General features: G+C 41.6%; 1 protein-coding gene and 1 long non-coding RNA gene across 4 annotated transcripts in view; one reads left to right on the top strand and one right to left on the bottom strand.

Annotated features, from left to right (window-relative positions):
• Window positions 1-9,520, bottom strand: LOC109370778. Its single transcript, XR_004162294.1, has 2 exons — window positions 7,133-9,520; window positions 1-4,174 (listed from the first exon to the last, which is right to left on the bottom strand). It is a non-coding gene; the product is annotated as an uncharacterized LOC109370778 (long non-coding RNA).
• An 11,216-nt stretch (window positions 9,521-20,736) lies between these two features.
• MSL3 (MSL complex subunit 3) overlaps window positions 20,737-21,024 on the top strand; it is a 22,148-nt gene continuing 21,860 nt past the window's right edge. For 2 of the 3 annotated variants that reach the window (XM_003203094.4, XM_010726558.3), the window contains exon 1: window positions 20,737-20,894. In XM_003203094.4, the coding sequence (XP_003203142.1) occupies window positions 20,796-20,894 (99 nt within the window). In that variant the 5' untranslated portion in view covers window positions 20,737-20,795. Of the gene's footprint in view, window positions 20,895-20,924; window positions 21,006-21,024 lie in introns of those variants that run through there. The other variant, XM_031557473.1, reaches the window with a different exon arrangement.

The following is a 21,024-nucleotide window of genomic DNA, read 5'->3' as shown; positions in this document are numbered from 1 at the left end:
TTTTCCCCTCTCTCTGATATTTCTGCAGCTTCAGCCTTGAGACATTGTTCTGTGAAGGTGCTGGGAGACTCATTGGATCCAACTAACAGTAAGGTGAGGAGGGCTGGTAGAGACATCTCATCACCAGTGTAAGGATAGAGCAGTGAATGCTACTGAGCTTACTCCAGGAAACGTTGCTGATAGCTTGATTCGTATCTCACAGTGGTGGAGGCCCAGACAAGATAAACGTGCTTAGTGCTATGGTTTGTGTTGCCTTGCAGTTTATGGCAACACACCCTGTGCGCCAGCACATAGTGGCGTGGATGTGGGATGGTTTGGCTGAAGTAGGAGGAGAAAGCTTTCTGGCAAAAACACATCTGGGTGAGATTGTTGGCTCAGAGGCTTAAAAATGCAAACTCAGGGAAGTAATATGCCTCTTCAGAATGCAGAATTTACTTTCTTGAGATCCGGATGTTGCCTTGAGCACGTGTGCCTCTTTAACATAGTGAGGTTTTTTTAAACAGTATTATAAATGGTGGGCCTGGTCAAGCAAGAACTTGAAAGCAAAGAGATGTTAGCTCTTGACAGGTTCACCTGTTAGTTTGTTCTACTCAAAACTATTGCCAATGCAATGAACTTCTCTGTTGCTATTTTAATCCTTGTGAAATTCCACAGAGAGTTTCCAGTGGTCTTATTAATTACTTAATGAACAAGAGGGAAAGGGCCTATTCTGCTGATGTGTTTTTTTCTTTTGTTTTTTTTTTCTTCTTTGTGTGAGAAATGCCATTGTTAAAAGAAGGCGAGTGATTTCAGGTTTCAGCATGAAGGCTTAGAGCTGTTTAGGAAACTTAATAGACTTCAGTGTACCTGAGCTCAGAGTTGTGCTGGAACATTTGCTAGTGTTACTGGGAACAGGGATGGAGAACTGTGACGGGAGGGTTGGTGTGGACAATATGGCATGCTAGCTGGTGCTTTGTCACAGCTGGGGGGCAACTGGCTGAGCCTGTCTTGCTTTGGGAGCTAGTGGCAGAAGCAGGATTTTCACTGATGTCTAGAAAAGTTCAATTTTACATATTTCTGTGTGAACATCAGAAGTTGTGGCTACAGAACATCAGGAAGCTGGAGACAATACAGTCAATAGTAAATGACAGGAAATATGCCTACTCTTTGTTTGAAAAAGGCTTCCAAGTAGTAAGGAAATAGCAAAGTCTGTCAGACATTGCTCCATATTGTGCTGAAGACAGTCAATATTAAGATGCAGCTCAGAATTATGAAGATGCAGGTCAAATTGTAAAAGTGTGCCATGTAACTAGTTCTTCATTATATTTCCTGTTGTGGTTTCTAATCCAGTCTTTGTCCCAGAACCTCATCTGTTGATAAGTTGGGGTTTTTTGAGCAGAAGGTCCCAGAAGCCAGGCAGTGGTGGTGCCCTGAGTAGAGACATGCTTCTTGTCTACCTTCCGTGTACTACTTTGCTTTTATTTATGCTGGATGCTGTCTACTGTTGGTCTGTGTAGTCAGGCTGTTTGGCCATGGCCCTCTGAATTTCCTTTAAAGATGGACTAATCTGTATAATTTTCAAATAATCCAATATTCATTCTGATTTCTTCTCAGTGCAGGTTCTTCTGCACCACGTTGCTTGCTAGTGGGTAAGAGATGCTCAAGCTCTGAGTCCTCCAGCATGTTTTGCTCTTACTAGTTCTGTTGTCCTCCAAGTCAATGTGCTGTTCTTTACAGTACAAGCTTCTGCTTCTCATGTTTCTAAAACAAAGCTTGTACACATGACCTTGGATTCACCATTATGCCAAAAAAAACAACCACGTTGTTTAAAGTAACACTGCCCTTACAGCAAACAGATAATAATTATTGCAAGCTTTCCCAACAGATGGGCCTCGTATGTTCTGCATCACACCTGCATACATTTTTTTACTTTAGAGAGTATTTCCATTTGAGTGTTTTCATCGTTGAATGCTTATTTTAACAAATTCAGCATGAGAAAAGTTGGTTTTTTTTTTCCCTCAGGAACATAACGATTTCCATAAAACAGAAAAGGTACTAAAAACCCATCTAAATTAAGAGACTTTTGCTCCATTTTAATATGTGAAAGGAAAACAGATTAATCTGGATTTTTAAGTTTGCACAGAAATGTCTTTTACTTTACTGCAGAGACTTGCCATAGCAAATTATAGGCAGCCTTTTAATGCATAAAGGTGTGTGTGCTAATACAAAATGAGGTGGATTTTTCATAATACAACCAACTCAGAAATTTTAAGTTATTTCCCGCTCTACTTACAAGATAGCCAAACTGATATAAACCAATTTGTAGCATCATCTTCAATTTCTATTTCAGCAGTTCTGCTTGAAGCCAGACCTTTTTTGTTAATATGGAATTCTTCTGCTGCAATGTAAAATTGATGGTCTGCTATTTCTGACATCTTACAAAACCTCCCCTCAGAATAGACTTTTCTAAATTAACCATTGCTTGTGCAATTATTTTCTACTTCTTACAAAGCCAAAGCTGAAAGAAGCAATTAAAAAGCTCAATTGCTACTTTAAACTTGGAATTTAATTTGCCTTTAACATGAAGAAATTCTCATTTCAAGATTGTTTGCAGCCATTTCTCTGGTCAACATTAATGGGATTTTTGGGTGTGCACATACTTTAAGATTTAATGCTTAGGGATTTAGAAACGAAGAGCCGTCGTGCAAGTGATTCCAGATGGTTGGATTCTTTTGTCAGATAGTATCCTGACTCTTCCCAAGACATAAATTGTACCAAACATCTCACGATTGTAAGAAACTGCCTCTCAAGTGGCATTTTGTGTAGCTGGGCTGCAGTGAATTTATCTGATCCACATGTAGAAGCCAGATAATACTAAGCCTTCTTAACACCAATATGAATCAAAACCACCAGGAAGTGCAGCCAAGAAGCTAAGGAGAGAAAGCAGAGCCCATGGTGCATGCCAGGCCATGGCACAGGGATGGAGGACTGCTGTAGCTTCACTTTCACTGTGGAGAAGGGAGATATGTGGTGCCAAGACAGCTAATCTGATCCTGGGTTTAGATACCACAGAACCCCAGCAGCATCCATGTCCTGTTGGTTTGGTGAGTCCAAGTCCTAGGCAGCATTAATCCGCTCACCACAACCAGTGCACCCAGGAACACACAGCAAGTGAGCTGCTGCTTGTTGCTTATAGACAAGGCAGATATCACCTCTGTAGTGTGAGCTACAGAGCCAGGATGTGACTCAGAAAGCAGACTGAGCATACAGGAGCATTGGATTCAACTCACAGCAGTACTGATGGCAGTAGGGACCAGGCCTGTGTGTGACCAAGATCAGTGCTGTCAGCTGTTGTACATGAGGCCAAAATGTTGTGCTTGGCTACCTTTATTCCTCTTTTTTCCTCAATACATAAGTTTAAATAAATACATTTGACAACCACCTAAATATAAAGTCATTTCCAAGTCTTAACTGAATGCTAACAATCTAAGCATAAATAAAAACATAAATGCCCATTTTTGTTTGCTTTATCGGATACCACATTTGCATCTATGTGGTTCAGAAACTGAGTCCTCGGGCTTTTCCTGTTACACCAGCAGGGAGGTAATGTTCCATCTGGAAGCTGGCTACCTGATGCTGCAGTGCTAGTAGCTACAGAGGTGCTGCATGCACCAACTGCAGCAGTAGTTGTTGTCTGAACTTTGGAGGGTGGTATACCTCAAGGCATCTTTTATTGAACCAACCACAACAAGTGGAGTGAGGACAGAAAAATAGACCACAAGCACTTTATAAGTGTTTTCCAATGGCTCTCTTTGTGCCTATTTATTGTAGCATCTGAGGAATATTTCCCACCATCAGAAAAAAGAAAATTGGTCATTTTTTAAGATAGGCTCTATCTTCTCATGCATGGAATTGGTAACCACTGAGCTTCAATATAAACTTTTCTTTCCTGGGTAATAAAACTTCTCATTATCCTCTTGAGGTACTGACAGTCTTTTCATTTATTGCTTTTAGATCTCTCAGGGGACTACAGAGAAGATAAAAAATGAGTACTTCAATTTTTACAAACTTTTAGTAGATGCTATGTTTTCATAACACAGAAAATATTACACATCTTGTCCTCCTGGCTGGAGAAATGAGCTCTTTCATATTGCAGTTTTAAGGGGATGAATTCATCTGAGAACTACCATTTGTCCTGGGAAAAAGATGAGAAGAGATAAACAAAATAAATAAACATTTGAAATGGAAATAGTGACTTAGTAGCTGCCTGAAGCTGAAAGCAGAATCCACGGGATTTCTTTGCGTGTGTCATAGTTTGACATGTTAAATCAAGAGAAAGAACACACAGAATCTGCCCACTAACTGCCTACATGCTCAACTCCATTAAATAATGTTAACAACTCCTGGCCAACCAATGGACAGTATATTGAAATGGTTAGTTCACCATATTGTTAAATCTAATCCTTTTCATTCCCATTACATACACTCAATTTGCTTTCAAGCTGAAGCCTTACACACTTGTAGGCTCTGCTGTTTGGTTTCATCCATACACACCCATCAATAACTACCAAGATATCAATATCATAAAAATGGGATTGCAATGCTCTGAGTTGAAGTTTTAGGAAAGGTTCCATCCCCTTTTGCAGTGTTCACAGATCACCACTGGCGGAGGATGTGTGGCTTCTGTGAATCAGCAGAGCTGGCCCTGTACTTGGCCTCCTGCCATCACCAGGGATGTTCCTGCTGATATTGAGAGACTGCTGTCAGCGCACTGCTGACACACGTTGGCACCAAGGTCCCTGCACAAACCAGTGTGATGCAGAGCAGTTCTCGGGACCAACCTCACAGCAGCATGTTGGTATGAAGTTGCTCTGTCATTCTCTCTGGGACGCGCCCAGCAAATCCCTGGCTGAGCCATGCAAATAGGCCTTGGGCATGTTTCCAAGCTGCGTCAGTGAGTTACGGTGCCTGACTGGGAGCAGGGCACCAGTCAGTAGCTGCACGAGCTCCTGCTCTGCCCCGTGCAGAGAGGTACTTTGGGAAGAGTACTTTGGCATGCCCTTGGGAAGAGTAGGGGTTTGCAGCTTGCAGGGTACCTGTAACTGTTAAGGCTGAACCTCATACCAGTTTTTCATCCCTTAAAGCAAGCCAAAATGTTAAAAGTAAAAAACTCGCTCAGTCTTTTTGAGCTGAATTTCTCTTTTTTTTTTTTCTTTTCCCCCACAGTAAACAATGTTTTTAGACGAAGTTAGAGGGGATTAACAGGCCTAGCACTATTTCTTACTGATAAGGGACAAACATCATTAGAGAAGGCACCTTTCCAGAACACTATGAGTTCTTTATCAATACTGGCCACAGCGATTGTTAAATCTGAAATATTCCTCTTCTGATGTTTCTTGTGAGCTTTCTGTTTTTTGCATATAGTCCCTACCCTCTCTGTTTCTTTCCTCCTTTGTTGTTTATTGCTGTTTCAGCTTTTAAAAAATCCTTTTGCTCTGAGTCAGATCAGCTCAATCTAAACAATACTCTCCTGTGAGTGTTTTTTTCCTGCCTTGTGGCTGAGATCTGTATCCCAGATCCCATCCCCATATGGACCTGGCCCCATATTCCTGCCATCGGCTCAGCCCCAGAGTCCTCCTCCCAACTTACTCTCATGCTGAAGGGCTCCTTACTGCTTCTGTTTTGCTTTCCTTCTTACACACTAGCATGCCTAACTGAGCAGCTTGGGAACTGGTCAAAAAGTATGTTCATTGTTTTGGGCTTCTTTTTGCAATAGATAAGTAAGTAGATCTTTCCTAAACTCTGTGGCCCTAATCAGTGCAGCAAAGGTGGAAAAAATCTTGGCCTAATGGAAACCGCAAAGGTAAGTTCATGCACTGTGGGAGTAAGGACTGATGAGGCAAATGATATTTAGTTTCACAGCCAAGTTGTTTTTGTGTTGCATTTTTTTTTCCTTTTTTCCCTTGTTAATCAGTACTACCATCATTCAATAATCTCCTTTCACAGAGTAGGCCATATGGCAGTAATGCTGCCTAATCTGATTTAATTGAATTCTTCCACTTTCTAGCCCTCTATGGCTTCATGGCCCCTGTGCTGAAGACACTCAAGAGCTCTCCTTGAAGCTATTGCTTTTGCGTAGTTGTTGTAACCCTTTGGGCAAGCTGTAATTCCCCTTTTTGTTTCACAAGACTGGAAGTCAATCAGCTGCACCCAGGAGACACGTGTTACTTTGCTGATGCTCTCAAGTCTGCTTCAAGTCACTACTGGTCCCCCCAAGTGCGTGTTCAGCAGGCATAGTGTTATAAAACCACTTCCTAAGACTGATTTGAACAAATGCTGACATACAAGTAGCTCTGTGCTCCTGTGGCACAGCTTGTGTAGAGGAAAAATAAATGCTGGCATTAACCTGTCAAATCCAGCTAGTCCTGCTGAGACTACAGTGCAGTGGTTCCTGCTCAGTTATTTGCTTTATTCTCTAGTATGTAGGATTCTTGGTGTATGTTGTGGTCTGAAAATAGGAGCTCTTATAGGACAGAAAAACCATAACAGCTTGTTTTGCCCCACTCTCATTACCATCCGGTGTTGCAGAGCTCTGGGCCTGCTCTGAGTCACAGACAAGGATCATCGTCAGGAACTCAGTGCTGCAGGTGCCTGCTCGCTGCTTTCCCAACATAAACCATTCACACCACAATTCTGATCTTTTCTGTGACTGGTGTGTCTCTCTGTGCAGGTCTGCTGCCAGCAGCATATGTGTAGGTGGCAAGAGTCTCTCTGCCTCCTGGCCTCTGCCATCATCTTGAGATGGCAGCCCTGCCTGGCCTGGCCTGTGCCCACCTTCAGACAGGCACCATAGAGAAATGTACCTCACGAACCAAAACATGTTCCTCGTGAGGACTGAGGCAGCTTTGTGAGAAGCTGTCTTCTTTTCAGTCACGCAGTTTACCGTGGAGTTCAAGAACAGGAACATTGTCAAGAGAATTATGTGTGCGTTCAGGTCTGCTGACAGGAAGTAAAACCAGCAGCAGGCTGAGCTGACACGTCAGTGTAAGTGAGCCAAGTGAAAACCAAAACCAGATTAAAACACTCCTCTATTTTGAAGCCTTTGAATACCAAGCTTTATCTACATTTTGTAGTTGAAGCAGGTAATACTTACCAGCATATCAGCTGTTTGCTTTAGCCTAGGGTTGCCTTCAAGCCAGGGACTAATCTCCTGACGGGTACTTTACCACACCACAGATTCTGTCCCTGGTCTTCATAGGATAGTGCACAAGCAGAATAATAATCACTCTGAAAACTTCTTTCTAAAAACACTATAGATACATCAATTTGAAACTTAGTTAAGACATGGCAATGATAAATATGAAATGCTTTTTCTTAATAGTTGCAGTGGAAAAGTCATTTTAACAACATTTTACAGAATGAAATAAAGCAGTTCTCTTAAGAAATGAAGCATTCTTTCAAAAACAGTTATGCTACCCAGTCTGTTTCAACTTGGTGGGAACAAAACAAATGAGAGATTTACTTGATCCAGACCCAGTGACTGCATCACCTGTAAAAGCAATGTTAATCATGGTAATGAATATAGCAGCTATTCTACTGGATCACCTGGCAGCACAGATCTGATGCTGTCAGATGTGAAAACCTCAGTTTGTCCATAAACTTGGCAGTGTTTAGCTAATACCCCAGAAATCAGCCTGGGCAAGAAGGAAAACTTTCCACCTTTAGGTGGAAACACGAAGCAAGGTAAAGTTTTTGGCATGTTGGGATCCAAACACTGGTGCTATCATGTTTGCGCAATCTGGGTAGAACAGTTTCTGTAGAAGTTCATAATGCCAAGAGGTCTGGAGGTTCTCAGCAATACCAGAGGTGCACTTCAAACCTGAGAATGTGGAAAGGGCACATCCTGAAAGAGTTTTCTTCTGTTATTAGAATAGGAAGTGTTACTCGTTCCCTTACTTGGCTCTTCAATAGAAGTCAAGTATCAGGAAGAATGTTTGCAAATGCCTTCACAAAAATCAAGAATGCCTTTGCAAATCATTTGCACCAGAAACCATCTAGGTGAAAAATGTTGTCCTCTTTGTAATTACGTCATATGTAAAGAAACATACAAGGCTCCTGGGAGTATCTGCATACTTAAATGACACCTGAAGCTACACAGAACTGTGTTGGGCAGAGGCTGATATTTTGGAAGCTATATCATGTGCTGCATTCAAATATTTAAATTTTCTTGAACAGAAAACAGAATGTGCCAAAGCCAGACCCTCCCCCTAGCTTGTGTCTGAGCAGGTGAGTGGGCTTCAGAACTCCTCGGGAAGTTTGCTTTCCAGGAATGGATGATAATCTTTTCCATAACAACTCAGAGTCTCTTTTACATTGTGAGTAGGATGATTTCCATTTTTTTTTCCTTGCTCACACTTAGATTCTTTTGCTTAAATGTATCCCTAAAATGTGGGAGATTACTATAATATAATCAGATGAAGTATTTTCCTTACCTTCAACTATGTTTAGCCTTAGAATGATGTTATGTTACTGTGAAGGAAGGACTGGGTTTGTTTATACACTGAAATATGACTAGAGTCTAATAGTATTTCTGTGTTCATTTATCAGTGTTTAAATAACCACATCTTTTCCTGTTATTTTTCTGGAACTTGAGCAGTAAAATGTCCTTCAGTCTTAATTTTTAAGTTTATTTGTTCTATATAGACTAGATTCCTTTTATAAATTATGCCCTCTCTATTATGCTCTGTAGGTCTAAGCCAGTTTCCTTGAATCTCCTTTACAAAAGTATTTTAAACATTTCTCAGGACCTTTTTCTAGTCCTTGGTATTCTCAGATATGTAGAAGATATAAATCTATGCTACTTTCTATAGCCAAGGCTATTCTGCTTAACAGCTTAGTATACACAATCAGAAGAAGTTTGGACAGTACACAAGTAGTCTGATATAAACAATTGACTCCAATAAATAAATTAAGTAGAAATATGAAAACAACAGTGTCATGTAAAGTGATTTAGTCTACACAGGAATCTAAGTGCAAAATGTCATCCTTCGGATGCCAAATATTGTATTAATATGGGATGAGAACAAGCCACTTACTCTAGCTAGCATCTCTATAGTCCCAACATTCTGCCTTTCCAATGTCAGTATCAGAAAGAGCAATATAGGCAATTGAAAATCATTCACTTCATAAATTATTCAGACTATTTCAACTCTTATCCTGTGCTCCTCACTACCTGAGAAGATCCCAAGGTTCACCCCAGTCCACATTGCTCACCCAGGGATTCCATCCAACACTAACTCCCCTGAATTGGCAGGTTTTGTCACCAACTCCCAGGGTAGCTCTTATTTGATCCTTGATGAAGAAGAGTCTTGCAGGACCCCTTGACCTGTAGGCACTCAAATGTAGGGCACCATAAGAACCACAATAGACCAGGAATTAGGACCTGCACTCCTCTGGCCAGACACCTTTAGTCATTCTTTACAGAATCACAGAATCGCCAAGATTGGAAAAGACCTTCAAGATCATCCAGTCCAACCACCCACTTATCACCAATTGTACTCACTAAACCATATCCCTCAACACAAAATCCTAATGTTTCTTGAACACCTCCAGTGCCGGTGACTCCACCACCTCCCTGGGCAACCCATTCCAGTGCCTGACCACTCTTTCAGAAAAGTAGTATTTCCTAACATCCAGCCTAAATCTCCCCTGGTGCAGCTTGAAGCCATTCCCTCTAGTTCTATCACTAGTTACACTTCACTACTGCATGCAAGGAAAATAAGCATAACACATCTCACAATCGATATTTGATGTCTCTTATATATTCCTTCTTTTGTCTAGCAGTGTATGAAGTTCAGTTACCATAACTATTTTGTTGACTTGGGAATTTAAATATTTGCACCATTTTAAAGTCAAGTGGAAAGGCCATGTGTATAGATAAAAATATAATTTGAAGAGCTGTTGTCTCAAAACTTCATGGGTCTGACCAGGTCAGTTTATATCATCTCATTCAATTCTCTACAACAAGAAGGGGCTCCAGATCAATATCAGGCAAAAGAGTATAACTTACTTTTCTCTCTCAAGATCTACTCCCTTCTAAAAAAACAGGTAATAACAATAGGCCTTATAAGAAAATTGTTTTTCCTTGCTAGGCAAAAATCCATTTTCCCCTCTGTATTTTCTTTTGTCTTGTAGCCAAGTTTTTTTATTCTTTCCCAAGGTTCAAGCAGGATCTCCTGCTGCCTTCAGTTTAACTAGTCCATTAAATGGAGCCATATCAAAGCGTTCCTGTAAATCTAGTTGAAGCAGGGCATGTGCATTTCCCATTTTCCAGGTTGTCTCTAAATTTCTCTAAATCACACACACAAATGTAATGACTAGAAGAACAGCTAAGAAGTTTACTCTTTCTAAAAAATTATTTTTTCTTAATCTGAAAGATTTAGGCACACAGTTGAAGCCAGACATTTAAGCAGATAGTAATATTTCAGCACATTTTAATATGCTTTGCTGAGTAGGAACTGAGTTTAGCTTGTGCTTCTTTTCCAACAAAATGGAGAATTTCAAACATGGGCTTATTTGTTTTGCTTATTTTGGGGGCCTCCAGCATAAGAACCAAAGAATATAATGATCCTAGCAGCAGAAAAGCTTTTCTGCTCTGGGAAAAGCTGTTTAGTCAAGGGCACACTAATAACAGAAGGCAGAAGAGACAAGAAGGAACGAAGACATACTCATTTAGAACAAAATAAATGTGCTGAGAAGTGAATAACTTAAGGCTTGACAGCATATGACATTTTTAATTCTCTATGTGCCAGCGATAACAGCCTCAGTAATAGACAAGATTAAGAATTTTTTTTTTTTTTTAATTTAGCATATAAAATCTCCTGTACTAGCAGGTGGGAATACTTATATTGTTAAAATAATAAAGTTTATATCTAAAATGAAACAAGTGAAAATGAAAAAATCAAACTAATTGGGAAATAAATGTTTGGCTGTACTAAAATTAATTTGAATATTAAGTTATTAGATAGGTTTGATTGAAAAAAAAAAATTACAGACCTATCAGATGTCTTATTCCTAGCCCCTTGAACAGCACACATGTAAAATGGGACAGATGGTGGCTATGGTATTTTCTCTACCTTAGAAATCCAAATCCACCTTTCTTCAAAACGGAGGAACTGATGCAGCCAGCAGCTACAGGACCAGGCTAAGATGAGTTTTCCTCTTGGCACTTCTCATTTCCCACGTATAATTAAGCACTGACCACTGCAGGCACAGATGCAGGTCACACTTTCTGGGAGAATGCCCCAACCTGCAAAATCATTCCTGATCGTTATCTTCACAGTAGCATTTATACTCAAACAACCTTCATAGAGGCCTGAAGGAAGCTCAGTGCATCACTGAATGTGGTGTGGTACTCTCAGCAATGGAAGAAAGTCACTGACAATGAGGGAGTGGAAAAACAAACAAACAAGAAACCTTTGTTTTTTCACTCCCACTTGCAGATTGGTTTTCCTAGCCGTTCTTATTACTTAATTAGGATAGACTGTGAGGGCAGAAGGGATGGGGAACGTTTGCACTGTGTTTCTGAGCTGCTTTCCAAGTCACTCACAGCTTGGATGCAAAAGAAAGGCTGCAGGGTGTGGTTTCACACTGCACTTCATTCACAGAGATCTGCTGGGATCCGTGTTCTTTCCCACAACATCTGCTACTCACCACTCTTGGTCCTTGACTCATAATCCCACCTCTGACCTCCACCTCATGCCAAATGGCCCGCATTTTATAATCGTAACCAGGGCTACAACACTACAGATTGTCTGCCAGCAGCAATTTGTCTCAGTTTATTCCACCAATTTGGGAAGAGCAGAAGAAAATATGAGAAGAGGTATAACTGCTCCCAGAACTCCACCCCTCCTTACATTCATTTTTCCAAAACCCATCAGTCAGATCCTCACTGTGAGGAGCAAAGGCCATTCCTGGTTATTGCCCATGAAGCCAAGTCTTCCCCTCCAAACTACCAAACTATTTTGCAAATACACACCATGTGGGAAGCAGTATTGCGATCCTTACAGTTTCAAGAAAGAATTTCTTCTCTGAGCACTCAGAAAAATTGCATTCTGTTCCAAAGTAGCTACACGCCAAGTTTCAAACTGAAGTTATTTTGGGGTTATCCAAGCAAGCAAGAAAAGAAAACACACATCCCCCAAATGCTTTGACTACAGAAATTTATGTTCAGGGTCGAAATATCTCAGGAGATGCCTAGAAGACTTTTGTGAATCATGAAAAAAGTCACTTAAAAGCACATGGGTCAAGTAAAGTATGAAAAATATCAAACTACAGGAAAAATTAAATATCTGAACTTCAAAATCAGAGTTACTTATGCCATCATTTCTTTAACGAAAAGAATAAAAGTGGATTAAGTTAAGAAATAACTTCTTCAGTATGGATTTTTTCCGTATCAGTTTGTTTAGAAATAATTCAAAAGAGCTCTTCTCATGTAAGAGGAAAAACTTTTAAGCACGCTCCAAGGAATGCATTCTGTATTACTCTAGGTATTTTGTGTTTTCCAAAGGTCACCCCGGTAGCCTTTTTGTACAGATATACCATAAATTGTATAGCCAAGATACTGCAGTGCCAGAGACAGCTTAACCTTTAAGGAATGCTGTACCACAGCTCTCGGTACTACGCACCCATCGCCCAGCACCGACCACACGTTGGTGTGTGATTGGCACCATCTGCGCTGAAACTGGGACACAAGGAGGGTGCAGTGCAGTGCTAACTCAGTTATGGCAATTAACTTCATGCATTTTGATACATTGGCTAAACACAGTTCTGTGAACAGCAAAGTATATGCAGCCGTGCTTTCCATTCTGATACAGGAATTTGAGAACAGGTTTCAAGATTGCTGAAAAAATGATCAATTTATTTGCAATCCATTTTCATTTGACATACGTATATTACCTGCAAATTTTCAAATGGAATGTGTAAGAGTTGTAATCAAAAATCTGACCATGCCTCTTTGACAGTCTTTCATAAGCCAAAAATAAGATCACATATCCCATTATTTTTATGGTTTTGTTGCTCTCTTTTTTATATGTTTTAATAAAAAACATTAAAAATTAAAACATTTTGTTACTTGCATACGTTAAGTAATGCTTCCTATCTTATGACACTGGCCCATGACAGAGGCGGATGTAGGCGGTATGGCAGTAGAGGTTGAACCATCTCACCAGTATCCATTACATGTTGCTCCCGTGTGACAGATGGCAGCAGAGGGGCTAAATGTCACAACGGCATCTGATACGGCAGTGCAGATGAAGAAAAGAGTGGAAATGAATTCCTTCTTGCAGAAAAAAATGGATCTGTTGACAACCACTGACACTTGCTGAAAATTTCTTGAGACCAAACAGTGGATGTGAGCACAGTGAGATGGTGGGTGGTGAATTTCAGCAGTGGCAACAGTGACAGCTGGTCATCTCTGCTGGTGCAGACCATTCTGAGCACGGCATGCAGGCCCTTATTTATTGCTGGTGAACATAATAGCTAATGGTGGTGAATATGTTGAAAAAGAGTGTTTTATAGCTGAGAATTTGCTCTATGAAACAGTGTTATTGTGCTTTTGTACCTGTTGTAGTTTCCATGAAAACAATTAGGAGGCATTACTTTCAGAGCAAACAACCTTCAAAGATGTTGCCTTATAGACAATTTCTCTTCACTCAGTGCAGCCCAGGCAAGCCAAAAGGTTGGACACTCATGCTGCAACATATTTCAGTGGCACTCTGCACCTTGGCTTTTGACACCTTGCTGTGCCTGACTTCTTCAATGTACCAGAACAGAAATAAAGGGAGAAGCAGAAGGTGGTGGTGACTGCATGACCTTACAGAATAAAACAACCATAAACACTGTTATCTATCAAAAAATGTTTTTTTTTAAAGTCACCTCCCCCTCTCTACTTCGGAGAAAGATGACTGTGGAGAACAGCTTAGCAAAAGAATGGATTTATGAAATGATGGATTTTACTCTATCAGCATAGAAACTGAAGATATGCAACATGTTGGCAGTCTTTGCGGAACATAATTTCATAAGGAAAAGTATAGTCTGCCAGCCCATACTTCACATCAACCTTATTGACTCTTTGGATAAGTGCACAAGGTCAAATTTTAGTATCACTTACTTCAATGACTTGCCAGTTTGTTCTTTTACAGCTACATGAGGAGAAATATTGACCCAGTGCCTACGCTCCTCTCTACCTGCCCTTTCTGACTCACCCCAAAATACCCTATTTGAAATGCACGTGACTAAGAACCTTGTGCACCAAGAGGGGAAGCAGGTGTGGGGAGCTGACAGCTATAAGAGGAGACTAGAAACTGTAGCATGGGCAGGGTGGGAGATGCTTGCATGAAACTTATGGAGTCTTTCCTGAGCACTACTAGAAAGCCTCAGGGAGATGTTCTCAAGTTTCTTATTTGAAAAGCAGAGCAGGAATAAAAAAGGAGGCTTCTGCGAAAATGCAGATATAAATTTTCTCATTGATTTTCCATGACAGGGATGGATATCAGCCCATTACTACAGAAAACAAAATGTCATTTCAGCTCTTCTCACCCCACAAAAATAGGCAGCGTGTGGGGGAAAGACTTGAGAAAAATCAAGTGATAGCAGGTGACAAAACAGGATGCAGTGGAAGAAGGCAAAGAATCAAAAATGTTAAATAAGAAATAGAGAAATAGACAAGAGAAAGCTTTCTGGAGTTGCAGAGTTCATAGGAAAGAGCTGCCCTCCAAAAGCCAAACACTTCATCTTAGTCTCTGCAGCTGGTTAAACTTGAGGACTTTTCTGCACATTACATCAAGGGACTGCTCATTGCAAGCATCTGCACCAAGGGAGTGACTTTAAAATTAAGAAGCAACCAAAAAACCTGCTATTTTTTCTCTGTTGTGAGCACTGTAGAATGCAGAAGGCTGAGTCCTAAGGTGTGCCATGCCCCTCATACCCAGGGCAACCTGCTCTGCCAGCTGGGGATATGCTCTGGTCCAGTCCTACCATGCTCCACGCATCCAGAAACTCCTTGTCCAGACTTCAGGGAGCAGAGTCCTGCTTCACTGTGTTGCTAGAAAGCTCTTACTTACCTAGATCTCCTGCTGGAGCTGTTCCCTCCCCACTTGAACTGCACATGCCCTTGCACTCTGCCTGGCTCAGCACTTCTCCAGACACAATGCAGCCATAGGAGCTGTATTTTCTTTTTCCACTCCAAGCTCCTGACTTTGGGGCAGCAGCTTTCTGCATTATTTATGATGTCTCAGTGTGAAGGCCAGTAATAATGGAGGCTTGGATTCCAAGAAAGCAATTCTTTTTTCCCAAACCAAAGCATGCACAACTAATACCCAGAAAGACAGCATTTGATATTATTAATATCAAGACAATTAATCTTTATGGTATCTGGTATGTATAAATACCTTACTTCTTCCTCTGTAGTCTTTGTTCTCTATAGTAGTGCAAAGTAGTGCAAGAAATCAGCTAAATGTTGCATACATTCCTTATTGTGGGTGGAGTTGCACATTTGTAAAGCCTCAACGAACAGCCATTGAATTACGTGCGATTATGAATATCTTGTACTCTCCTTTTCCTTTAAAATCTGTAGCTTCATTGACCCCACTCTGGTCAAGTTTTTCTCAGAACAAGTGTGCTCAGCTGACTGAAAAGCTTTGAGGTAGTACATTTGCTACATTTGCTTTTCTGTGCTTTGTCAAACATGCATCCTTTTTTTATTTGCGTTTTGAACCTGTTCTGAACAAAGAACCTCTGACTTTGAAATATAATCACCCTTTTGCTTTTGGCGAGCAACAGCAGAACAATGGACAACAGGGAGAAAGCGGAACACAGGAAGTTCCATATTAATGCAAGGAACTATTTCTTCACTGTCAGAGCGACAGAGCCCTGGAACAGGCAGCCCAAAGAGGCTGTGGAGTCTCCCCGTGTAGAGATATTCAAGACCCACCTGGGTGACCTGCTGCAGGGAACCTGCTTTAGCAGAAGTGGGACTACATTATCTCCAGAGTTCCATTCCAGTCCCTACGGTTCTGCAAATCTGTGATTTTACAAGCCAGAAACCAAGGCAAAAAAATATTGACATAATGTGTAATTGGGATGTTCACCTGGAGTTTCTTTTTTTTTCTTTTTTTTCTTTTCTTTTTAAAGAATATTTCTCAGTACATATTGTTTGCATTTCAGCCCAAGCCCAGCTTTGGTACAGCTATAAGATCTCAATCCATTCTGATTCTTCAGATCAGCCTCCCTGCTGCACACAGTTGTGCCAGGACTGCTGACTGTGGTGGAGGAGAAAAGAACCAGAAGCAGAACTTTCTTAAGCTGCTTTAGGGAACCCTGGTCTGGGACCTTCTAAAATTAAACAAGTCTCTTCCGATCACGTTCACCATAATGTTTTTTTGCCCAAAGGTCTCTAAGGCTATGTCTACTACACTAGAAAAAACACAGCCTGGAAAGGAGCTTAAGCACCGTGCTGCTAATTGCTCATTATGCTTAATTGTAAGCTTTGGCTCATGTCAACCAGCACTGTCCCAGACAGTATCCAGATGAGGAGAAGGCATGTGCTGAAGCCCATTTCAGAGGTATTACAAACCAGGCAAAAGCCACATCAGCCTCCCTCCTTTCCCTCTCCCTTGCCTAGTGTTCTCTCCTTTTGCCACCCTCACACTCCCCAAGGTGTGTCATGCAGCAGACGTTAGCTCTGTCCTAGAAGCAACCAACTGCTTTGATACCCAAACATGAACATCAGGAGGAACATCCCCCACAGCTCCCAATCACCTCACCATTTGTAGTTTATAGAAGCCAAGCTCTACGTTTGCCAGAGATGCCTGTAGCATCACAGTAAATTAGGTGGGATATTTGTGTGTGTTTTTTAAGATCTCTCCATTTAATTATGTTGAAGCAGGAAGTACACTTCATTTAAGCGATGTCTCTCTTGAGCTGTTTCATGGGAAGAAACCTTCCTTCTTTTTCTCTGTTTAGGCTGAAGGTTTTTGAAGCCAATGTAAACAGAAATGAGCCTAAGTGCCAGAGCTTAACTTAGGAAAAAGAACAGGGCTTGCCTTAATAAAATGAAACAATTAGTTTGTAGAGATACTGGATAAATGTGTTTTTTTCTTTAAACATTTACCACTTGAGCTTTTTGAGGCTTACCTCAAAAAATGTAGGACAGTATTATGTTGGTGTTTAAGAGAATTTTTATTAACTTCAAGGAGAAGATGACTGGCCTATTACTTCATTGAAGTGCAGATATCGTATTTTCCATGCATCACAATTCAGCAAGATTTATTTGCTTTCTAACAAACAAGCACACAACATGGCTTATGCAGATGACCACTGCTAAAAGAAGGTATAGGAAAAAAATTACATAATCTTTAGGGATTTCAGTCTAAGCAACACAATGAGAGAATCATGAAGACAACATACCCTCAAAGTGCCAAAAAATTTCTGCTTGGTATTTCCTAGCCTGAAGAAATAGAGGAGGAATCTTAAAAGAAAAACTGACATAGGGGTTAAAAATATTGATTGGTTAAGTATATTGGAGTTGATGTTCCACCAACATTTACAAGAATACTAACACTGAGGATGCTGGAATACAAGCAAACAATGCTGGGTACACCACTGACCTTTGCTACCTTGACTGGTGTGTGTCTCCCCATTCAGTGTGCTAAGGCTAAGCAGTGGAGCAACTGGATGACCCATGTAACTACACATCCACCAACCTAACATAATCCCATGTGAAATAATGAAGCTTAGGGAGGATTGAAACAACTGTTACAGCAATATGTATCTTGTTAAACTAATTGAGTGTGTCTTCATGATATTACAAGATTAAAAAATAAAATAATATCTATACGTAACAGACTTCTGCTAAGCATGATCCAAGCAGTCATTTGATATCTAGGAAAATGCAGTTTGCTCACTGAAGGAGAAGCTGTTAATGGAACTGGTTCTCCTCTAAGGCAAAACTGTTTATTAATTACACATAACATCAGAAACTGTGTCCATGATCACTGCTTTAGGCACACTTTCTGCCAGGATATTGCTGGAAAAGCTCCCTCTAAACTTTTTTCAAGATGTAATCATATTCATCAGTGGTCTCAGTCATGTCTTATGGAGTATTCTTTCATCCAGACAAGAAGAAAACATTGATGAAATAAGTAGCAAACCCTTCAGAGCCAATGTGTGTCTTGCAAATTTGTGTATTTTGCTTGGTGACCTGGCAGTGCTTGAGTCAGTCCTTTATTGCTTCTATTAGAAACAGCTATGTCCTACAGTTTAAAGTGACTTAGACCAACCTACTACTGCAAATTTACTACTAACTGTAAGCAAAGTGTGTGTGTCTCTATCATTCCTTCTGGAAATTCACTTTTGCAGTCTGTGTTCTACACATACAAGGTCTTCATGATATCATTAATAGTCAGCTTCAACAGCAGCATCTGAAAATTCTTTGATACCTGAACAAACATGCTTGAATATTTTATCCCTCTGGTGTGAGGGAGCAACCTGGCCTCCATGGTTGGACTACAGCTCCCTGAATGCCTTGAGTCCATTGCCATGCTGTGTGATGGCAGCAAAGCTGGGATCTGCCTCCAGTACCATAGAATAAAAAGCACTGGTTGTGTTGTTAAAATAAAAACTGTGACCACAGGGCTGCCTGTATCTTCAGAGCTGCAGCATGTAAGGCAGCTGAAATGTTTCCTCATGAAACCCTTAGCCTTCATGATCCATTGGGTGCCCTTTGGCAGGGTGTCTTGACGGCAGGGTGTCTTGTGGGTTTCCTCTCTCAGGCCGCTTTGTCTCCCAGAGGAGTTCTTAAATCATATTTCTTTCCTGCAAGTTATATAGTGTCCTGGGAATCTCATCAAAATATGCATTGGGTCAGCTCATCCTGTGGCTTGGAGATGTTAAGCAAGTACTGCTCTACTGGCAGTTCTCCGCATGCTCAACAATCACGTCCCTTTCCTCAGCATTTTGGACCTTGACCCCAAAGAAGCTGAACCTGATGAAGGACCACAGCTGTTTACTTTCGTAGATATATATATATATATATAGATGTGTATATATATATATACATAGATGTATATGTATGTACACACTTCTAAAGGACTTGCTGGATGCAAATGAAGAGCTCTGTTTCAAGCTTTGCTAGATCTGATACATCTTGCTTGGGCCTTTTATTTATATGCTACACATGACAACTACAACTCTTCACAAATGTTGCACATGCAATACATATATGCATATGTACAACACCCATTTTCCAAGTGCTTTTTTTCTGTTGGTTTTGCACAGCTATTTGGCCATCAGCCCTTTAGAGAAACTGGTACTTTTGAAAATTGATAACTTGTATTTAATGTTCTGGTAGACCTAGGCATTTTTTTGCATAATGCTATCACAGAGCCAATGTTTCTTCAATGTGCCCACCTTTGTGCTCTCAGAGCTCCCTCTGGATGGATTTTTGTTAAGTGCATCCCATGTCCAAACTTTTTTAAAATCTTCCAGTACCACTGGAGAGAGATCCGGCAAAGTGGGGGACATGCTGACAAGGGTTATGTGCAGCCAGGTGGATAAGGGAGATAAAAGCAGATGCTCGCTATCTCAAGAGGAAACATGAACAAGAAGAAACGTGAGATAAAAAGAAAAGCAGCCTGAGTGGGACTATAGTGAATAAAGAGAGGCTGAGGTAAGATCAGTGAGAAGCAGTGTCTGGAAATATAAAGCAGTGAGGAGGAAGTAGACAACAGGACAAAACATAGGGCTGTTTTGGGCAGAAATAGTTGAAGGATTGCCTAGTGTGACTACTATCAATGGCATACCAGGTCAGAGGTCAGGATACAAACAGAAGTTTGTTGTTCAGTTTCCTCTGCTGTTGTTTCTTCTTTAAACACGGTAACTCCTGGACAGCAGCTATTATTCTATAGCTGCACACCTTTAAAAAAAAAATAAAGGAACTCCCATAGTACTTTCTGCAGTCAACATCACATCTATATTATGGAACGGGCTGCCCAGTGAGGGTGTGAATGTTCCCTCCCAGGAGGCATTCAAGGCCAGGCTGGATGGGGCTTTGAGCAATGGTCTAGAAAGAGGTGTCCCTGCTTATAGCTGGGGGTTGGAACTAGGTGATCCTAAAAGTCCCTTCCAACCCAAACCATTCTATGATTTTTGGAACCTGCTTTATAACCTGAGCATCAGCAGGCTCCTGTACAGCTCCAAGAATATTTTTCTTGTTGCACTTCTCTCTATCTTATCAGCAAGATAAGGGAGCCGCCACTTTCTCAGAACATCGTTCTCTGGATATCCTCTCTCACCTCTTTCCGTTAGAAACCTGGTAACACACTGGCAGTTCCCCTCCTCTCGCATAGCACACCTGTCAGCCTTCAGCTCAGGAAGGTCAACTTCAACCCCTTTTCCCACTAGCACCAGGCAGCGAGCGGGCAGAGGCCAGAAGAGAGGGAACGCCCTCAAGTTGCACCAGAGAAAGTTCAGGTTGGATATCAGGAAGAATTTCTTCTCAGAAAGAGCGGGGAGGTGCTGGAAACAGGCCGCTCAGGGAGTCACTATCCCTGAAGGTGTCGAATCGGCCATCTTGACGGCGGAGAACGGCTCCCGGTTTGACAGCAGAGTCGGGGCGCGAACCGCAGCCCCCTCCTTGCCCCGTTCTGGCAGCCCGCCACCCCGCCGCCTCCGCCTGAGGAGCCGGAGAGGGCGGGGCCGGCGGCAGCACCTCCCCGACGGGCGGGGCGGGACGCTCTCCTTTGCGCCATGATGAACAAATGACCTCGCGGGGAATGAAATTTAAGTTCCACCGGGGGGAGAGAGTTCTCTGCTTCGAGCCCGACCCCACCAAGGCCAAAGTGCTCTATGATGCCAAGGTGACCGGCCGCGCACAAACCCTCCCTCTTAGCCCCGGATCGCGGAGAGGCGGGGCCGCCCTTAACGCTCCTTCGTCGGTGCGCCGCGCGCTCCCGCAGCTCCGCTTCCGGGTGCGCGCGTGGGAGGGGG

Source organism: Meleagris gallopavo, chromosome 1 (genome assembly GCF_000146605.3).
Source record: "Meleagris gallopavo isolate NT-WF06-2002-E0010 breed Aviagen turkey brand Nicholas breeding stock chromosome 1, Turkey_5.1, whole genome shotgun sequence".
Lineage (NCBI taxonomy): Eukaryota > Metazoa > Chordata > Aves > Galliformes > Phasianidae > Meleagris > Meleagris gallopavo.
Note: the sequence above shows the minus strand (reverse complement) of the source record. Positions and strands in the feature narration are given on the sequence as shown.